This window comes from Condylura cristata, unplaced genomic scaffold, assembly GCF_000260355.1.
Source record: "Condylura cristata isolate star-nosed mole 26May11 unplaced genomic scaffold, ConCri1.0 scaffold00010, whole genome shotgun sequence".
Classification (NCBI taxonomy): Eukaryota; Metazoa; Chordata; class Mammalia; order Eulipotyphla; family Talpidae; genus Condylura; species Condylura cristata.
Window position 1 is genome coordinate 53,770,275 of NW_004567111.1, and position 7,918 is coordinate 53,778,192.

The window sequence follows — 7,918 nt, forward strand, 5'->3', positions numbered from 1 at the left end:
GCGTAGGGTAGATTTTTATTTTTTACTCAAGAAGCAGTTTTGCTTTCAGAGGACTTTGCCTGTTTGAATGTAATTACAAGGTTTGTCAGAAATAAAATAACTTGAACTAAAAGTGTTTTCTCCCACAGATTTTTGTGCTTGGCACAAACTGCTGTGGGTGTCTGGGATTAGGCGATGTACAGAGCACCATTGAACCTCGGAGACTGGATTGCTTAAGTGGTAAAAAGATAGCTTGCCTCAGTTATGGGAGTGGTCCACATATTGTCCTTGCAACAACAGGTAATTTAGTAACATAAGGTAAAATTTTAGCCATTGCTTTATTTGTTGGGAAACAAGACTAGGATTACCTCCTAAATGAAGAATATCATTTTGCATGGGCAAAAAGTTTCTTGTTCTGTCCTATGAACTTGACAATCTTTAAACAATATGAAATGTGAACATATCTTCATGTTAGAGTAAGCTAATAAGCAGATGGAATCTACCAGTTATCAGCACTTTACATGTGTGGCTGGAAATGCTTTGAACACAGTAAACCAATTTTGGTTATTCTTTATTATAATTATTTTGCACTAGAAATGCTGAACTTACTTTGGTTTGCTTGAACTTGAGATTCCTGATCTATGAATTGGAATCCAAAGATAGATTCCACAATTCCCTCTTCTAGCATTTTGTGATTTCTACATTAAGTAGTGACTGGTGGCTGTAACTGGTATGCATGTGAAGAGTTAAATGATTTGATGGCTATTTCATGAATTCACATTTTGCTTAAGTTGAGTGTTCATTTTCATTAGCATTCTTTAAATGGGTTAAATTAGATAACACCTTCACTGAAAACAACTAAAAATTCTAGATACATTTAAAATCTTTTCATAAGAGCATTAAAGCACTGATAAGGCAGAAAGGAATTAACAGACCATATTTAAGAAAAAGGGTGGACTAAAAGGCTAGAGGAAATGTGAAGCTAATTTTACCTTAAAGACTTCTTCCTGGGCCTTTCCTGGTGGCACAACAGGTTAAAACGCAGCACTAAGAAGCTATCCACAGCCACTGCAGTATGAGTTTGATCCCCAGCCAGGGAGGTGACTCACAAGGTGCATCAGACCTCTCCTGACCTGCTTACTGCAGTGTATTTCAGTTAGCCTGCCTCTTCTGTTTCCCCCTCTGTCTCTAGTGAGACTCCAGTTCTTGTATGCATAAAGAAAGAAATCTTTAAAAAAAGAAAAATAAGACTTCTTCCTGCCCACGTAAACTGAATTGTGATTGATAAACTGAGTTGTGTGCTTATAAGCCTCTACATCACAGAGCTCACACATAAGTTTGGGAACACCAGAGCTTTACTCTCAGGGCAAGTATGAGCCAGTTCTGCTATTGCTAAGAGATTGAACTGAAAAATACCTGATCTGGAGAAAAGAAAAGAAACAAAACTTCTTCTCTGAGAGGTTTTAACCATGGAGTTAGCACTTTAACTCACATCAGATTTGGTGGTCAAAGAAATATGGAGTTTTAAATTCATTTTTAAAGTACCTTTAAGTTTCTTAAGGTCATAATAGAAATTAGTATAAATTCTTCAGAGAGGAAGACGTCAACATTCTGGGCCAATTTTGCAATGGCGTTAGCAACACATAGCTTAAGATATGACAGTGTACAAGGAAACAAGGCCCATAACGAGAACCAGCAAAAAAATACTGTAAGAACTGTATGAGTACTGCATAGCAGGTATTAGATGGTATTCCTGTGTTTGAAGAAATGAAAAATTAGGTGTAGCTACCTGCAGAGATCATAGCGGATTTGGGAAAGAAACAAATAAACAATCACTATTAAAATGAAAAACTCAGTGGACAGGTTTTACAGCAGTTTGGCTACGACCAAAGAGCTAATAAGTGAGTAAACTGGAAGATAGATCAGAGGAAATTATCTGGACTATAGTAGTATCAAGACAATATGGTCAAAAATACAGATGACATATGATTCTATTAGTTTAAAATTCAAAAACAAGGTAAACTTGATTCTTTTATTGAAGATGTATATGTGGGGAGCTTTTTGGGGTGATTATGAGGTTAAATTCTTGACATGAGTACAGTGGTGCGTGCATTATTTGTAAAAATGTACACACATATTTTATAAACTTTTCTGCATATTATATAGCACAGTAAATAACACAATAACAAGGATTTGAAAAGTTAACTTGATGATCATTTAGTAAGTAAGGAAATTACCCACAGGGATTACAGCTGAGATGGAAAAAGACACAAAATGATGTAAAAGTAAACTATTATATTATCAAAAAAAAAAGTAAGGAAATTAAGCCCAGAGAAGTTAACTTACCTTACAATTTATTGTTTTATTGTTATAACAATAAGTTGTTATATTGTCTATTGAAATGTCATCTTGTTGCTTTGAGTTAAGTTCATACTTTCCAAATGTAGTCTTTTAGAGAATGAGTTTGATGAAATAAGCAAGTGTATTGGTTTTTGTACCTGGATTTGGGTTTTCATCTGGGAAGTGTGGAGTATGTATCATCATATAATAAGGTAGATGTTTTGAAAGGTGGTTGTGTTTCTTTTTATTTTCAGAAGGAGAAGTCTTTACGTGGGGTCATAATGCTTATAGCCAGCTGGGCAATGGGACAACTAACCATGGTTTAGTGCCCTGTCATATCTCTACTAATTTGTCAAGCAAACAAGTCATTGAAGTTGCCTGTGGGTCTTACCATTCTTTGGTGCTAACATCTGATGGAGAGGTGAGAATAGTCAGCATAAATATTGTATGTGGTTTTTTTTTTTTTTTCAATAAGATTAGGTAGATTCCTGTAGCAGTTCTGCAAATATGATTATTTTATTAAAGTAACCATGTCCCTAAAGTTCAGTCTTACCCTTGTTCATAATACATAGAAGACATGGCATTCGTATTATGAGGTTTAGTTTTGCCTCATAATAAGGATTTGCAAGGATTTCTATAACTGCAAAGTATAAAAGAATGCACTTACCTCTTAGATTGCTAAACTAAAGTTTCCTTTTGGTTATTTGAAAAAAGAAAAGTGCCCACAAGATAGAAAATATGATTGAGGCAAAGTCTATATTTTTATAAGAATTATATATATGACGTTGGATAGTAACTACAATTTGTGTAGGTAACATTGATACTTAATTGTATAAGAATGAATACCTAATTTATAAGAATGAATTTTTAAAAACTTCTCTGCTTATGTTGTGAGAATTTCTAGTTCTCTAGCACTTCCAAGAGCAAAGGGGAGGCACCCCAAGTACACTTAGTGTCCTACTGAGGTGCTTTATAAATTAGTATATTTCATTTCTTGATCTCTTCTTTCAAATAGGTATTTGCCTGGGGTAATAATAACTCCGGGCAGGTAGGATCTGGATCGACAGCTAATCAGCCAATTCCTCGAAGAGTCACTGGTTGCTTGCAGAATAAAGTAGTTGTGAACATAGCTTGTGGGCAGATGTGCTCGATGGCGGTGGTAGATTCTGGGGAGGTAAGCAAAGATTTAAAAAAAACAAAACTGTTTGCCTTATCAGTGTCATATCAACATGACATATTTCTCACAACAGATGATTTGAAGGCTTTCGTTTGTCATGGTTGTTTTGAAGTCTCATTTTCTCTTAGGTCTTTGTCTGGGGTTACAATGGGAACGGGCAGCTCGGACTTGGCAGTAGTGGCAACCAGCCAACCCCTTGTCGAATAGCAGCTTTGCAAGGCATTCGTGTCCAGCGGGTATGTCCACTATTGATTTGTGAGTTCCTGTTTTCAAGTCTTCAGTGACAAAGATACCAAAGTGTTAAAACAGTTTCCTTAGCAGGATGAAAGGTACCGCTGGGATAGCATCTACAGGAAAGTCTAAAACTGTAATTCTCTTAATTAAGTTGTAGATGTTTATCAGAAGTTATGTATTTCTTGGGCAGTCACATGCATGGCTGTCAGGATGCATGTCTTTCCCAAGGATACTTTTGGGTAGTATATATCAAGAAACTAAAAGATATTCATATACTTGAGTCTGTAATTTTACTTCTGGGACATTATATTTAATGATATCAGAGTATGCTATAAGTAATGTTAAAAAGAAAGATCTAGAACTACTTACACATTATAACAGTTATCAGTGCATATTTCTATATCTGTATGTAAATAGAATAAAAATCCTGGTCTTGAGTTATGTCCCTATTTATAACCAGTTTTTTACATGGAACATATTTTACTTTTATAATAAAAAAAAGCAATTATTAAAAAATAAAGACATATATTTTTAATTCCCTTGAAGCCGTAGTTTGGTGAGCCCACTAAGTGCCACCTTAAAAGTTGAGTAAACTGATGCCTGTTGCAGAACTGACTTCGTGCGGTTTTTTTCATGCCACATTGTGGCCTAAACTAGCTGTAGGAAGCTAACTTAACGCCTGCATCTCAGTGCAGGCCACCTCTTCCCTTTATTTTTTCATTTTTGATACTTTCCCTTTCTAGTGAAAAGCATACTTTGCTCTCTTTGCAAACCTGAATGCATTTGGTGTTTCTGTTTCCAGGTTGCCTGTGGCTATGCGCACACATTAGTATTAACCGAGGAAGGCCAAGTGTATGCTTGGGGCGCAAATTCTTATGGCCAGCTGGGCACTGGCAATAAAAGTAACCAGTCCTATCCTACTCCTGTTGTCGTGGAAAAAGACAGGTAATATATACTTAAAAATAACCTTGGTGATCAAAGAAATTTAGGAATGATACAGAACTGTGGGGACTTTGCTGTTAATATTAGAATATTCTTTAGCAAGAACATCCATTACTTTTTAAAATTGGTTTTTGAATTGTTGGGGAGATTGACTCTGTGTTTAATATTTGGTTTTTACTTGCCCATATTTCGTCTGTATCTCCAACAACTGTTCTACACAACATAACAATGACTAAACCTCCGACTTCTATTGTATACTGTTTTTCCCCTCGCATTTTTTACCTTTTCACTCTGTCTTTCTTACTGAGGTGACATTTGTTTATAACTCTGTATATGACTCACAGGTATAGTTCACACTTCTTCAGAGGGCAGTTACCACACCACACCCACTGCCACGCTATCCTCTACTGTAGTCCATTGGGCTTTTAGATCACTACCCCGCCTTCTTAAGAGAAAGTCTATAACATTTGAGATCTAGTATCTGTGGTTTAGTAAATGAAAGTACCAGGTATGGGTGATAAGTTTGTTTTCTGAGCTATTCAGTACTTAATGTTTTGAGGTTAAAAGGGGCTGGAGTGTTTGTGCACTTCAACTTCTAAACTACTTCTGTGGGTAGCAGTAAAATGGTTAGACAATGAAGTCTTAGTTTAGTGTACTTATTTGAAAGATTGTGCCAAGTTATTAACAAATCCAGAATTGTTTTCAAATAATCTTCATATTTTTGAGGACAGTTTGGATTTCTCAGTCATGGCCATGCCACTCACTGCCTTTTCACTTCTGCCTTTTCACTTCTGCCTTTTCACTTTTCATTTCTTGTCAGTCATGTGAGGTGAAAGCTCTTTGTTATCTTCTCAACCAGAGTTGTAATCATTGTAGAAATTCATAGTTATTTTAATTTTTATCTTACATATTTGTGTCATATATGGTTTAAAATAAGTATATTGGTAGATTATCTTGTATTTGTATGAAACTTTTGTATTTTTTCTATTAGACAGTCAAAGGAACAGGTTTTCATCTTCAACCCCTTTGATTTTTATTTGCATATTGTTGATTGGTCAGTTTTACTAATATATGTAAATAGTTTTATAAATTTCTGTTTTTGTTTTCCAAAAAATCTTAGAAGATCCAGGAACCTATAAGAATTGGGGGGAAGGACAGACAGTAGAGGTAATGAAATGTGCACCATGCACCTGGAACATCAGTCCTGTCATTGCGTTTCTTTCAAAATTAGTTCAAAGCCATTAGCAAAAAGAAAAGGGACAATCTTGAGGCTGCGGGCAGTCATAAAAAAAAAAAGAAATGTTGAAGGATCCACTTAAGGTTACAGTTTTGTTTTGTTTTGTTTTACTTTACAGTTTTTAATGTGCTTCCACGCTTCACATACAAACTAACTCACCTGTCCCTGGGCTCTCAGAGTCTGCTGCTACGGCACTCTGTCGTCTTGTCCTAGGGTGCAGGACTTGCCCTCCTACCCCGAATGAGGCCCCAGTCTGACACTGTCACACAGAGGGGTGGATGTAGGCAGCTTGGGAAGAGAGAAGAGGCAGGGACTCAGGATGGGGACTTTATAAAGTCCATATCTGGTACTAGAGAGGTATTTACTACTTTTGTCTTCTGAGGATAACTCTAATTCAAAAAAATTTTGAACATTCACAGAATGTTTAATAACACATGGGAATTAAAGGGACACACTTGCACAGTTGGTGTTGTAATCATTCTAAACATTATTTTGGCCACAGATACATAGATGAAGGACTTGAACGTGATTTTCTGTTTTTCTCAGTTTTGCACTCTTGAATTTCCCATGGTAATTCCTGAGCTTGTAGGCCCTTGATCACATGAACGTTGCAGGGGAGGGGTTGTAAGTCTGCTAGGGCAGACTTGCTCTGCAGCTACTCCCTGTTTTCAGTGACTGAAACCTTGCAGATACGTTATGACTTATCTTTCAGGAACTTAATTCTGACTCTTCTGGGGCCCTTTATAGGCAAGCTTGACTAATTAGAAACAAGATTGAATTTGGGGTGGGGTGGATCTTCAGGTTTTGGTTACCTCTTTAAGAAGTGGATTAAGTGTCTACATTGGTTATTTGTTCAAACAACAACTCAAGGAAAACCTTTGACATTTTTTTCCAGAGAGGTCCATTACTGGTGAAGAACGTTAACATCTGTTAGCACCTAATGCTCACATTAAAATAAATGTAATAATCAAAATGATTCTTTGTAACTCATTCATCTCTAATCTTTCTGAAGTTTTAGGACTTTGATTTAACCTTGTTTGTGTCTTTGTACTTAAGGTTCTATACAAGCTATTTTATGTTAAATGCACTTGGAACTAACCTTGCCTTGAATTTTTGTGAATTTATTGACTTCTTGGTCTCTTATGAAACTAGGATTGCGAGTCACTGTTCTGCATCTTTTTATCACTCTTTTGTCTCCCTTACTCTTTTTCTTTACAAAGTACCTTTTCTTTCTGCCCATTGTTTTATGTTTTACATTCTTTCTTATTCTCTGCCTTTCATTTACTAACATCTATGAAACAGTGGTTCATGCTATTGAGATGCTATAAAACATATTTATTTGGGTATTGATATTTTTCCATGGTTACAAAATAAAGTAAGTATTCCAGACACCTTGTCAGTATAACTCAGTTTATAGTCATCGACTGTTGCATATAAGACTATAAAATTACCAAAATTTGCTTTCTGGTATGAATCAGATTAAAGAACAAAGGACCTTAGGCATAGGCAGGGTGCCTGGGTCCCAAGCCAAGACTGAAAGACTCCTTCTAAACTCTCTGCACTCTTGTTCTGTAGCAGCTGCTGCAGGCCCGTGCCCTACCTCTGACTTCCTGAGTGGTGCTGGGTGTCCCACGTAAATGGCACAAAGCTTATGGAGGGCCAGTGTTCCACAGACTTCAGAGTTGCAGCTGTTAGTTCTGCACCAGCCATTCTCTGGGAACGCTGTGTCCCTGACCCCTGTAATGGTGAAGGCTACCACCTTTTCATGGAGGCTAATAGTCAGTATTCCAAGAGTGAATGTAGGAACTAAAGTATTTTGATTTTCTGATGATGGGTCATTTAACATAGAAGGATACCATTTTGTTCCAGTTACATTTTTCAAAGAACATCATTAAGGAAAAAGAAGGCTGTCTGTTATTTTTTTTTTTATTAAAAAGTTTATTTTTACATCATTTTGCACATTTTTTTTTCATCTCAATTGTAATCCCCACGGGTTTCCCATCACCAAA

General features: G+C 36.3%; 1 protein-coding gene across 1 annotated transcript in view; it reads left to right on the plus strand.

Annotated features, from left to right (window-relative positions):
* Positions 1–7,918, plus strand: part of RCBTB2 (regulator of chromosome condensation (RCC1) and BTB (POZ) domain containing protein 2) — a 46,700-nt gene that overhangs the window by 16,250 nt on the left and 22,532 nt on the right. The window contains exons 5-9 of the mRNA XM_004680251.2: positions 129–279; positions 2,574–2,740; positions 3,335–3,493; positions 3,625–3,732; positions 4,533–4,675. Coding sequence (XP_004680308.1) covers positions 129–279; positions 2,574–2,740; positions 3,335–3,493; positions 3,625–3,732; positions 4,533–4,675 — 728 coding nt within the window. The remainder of the gene's footprint in view (positions 1–128; positions 280–2,573; positions 2,741–3,334; positions 3,494–3,624; positions 3,733–4,532; positions 4,676–7,918) is intronic.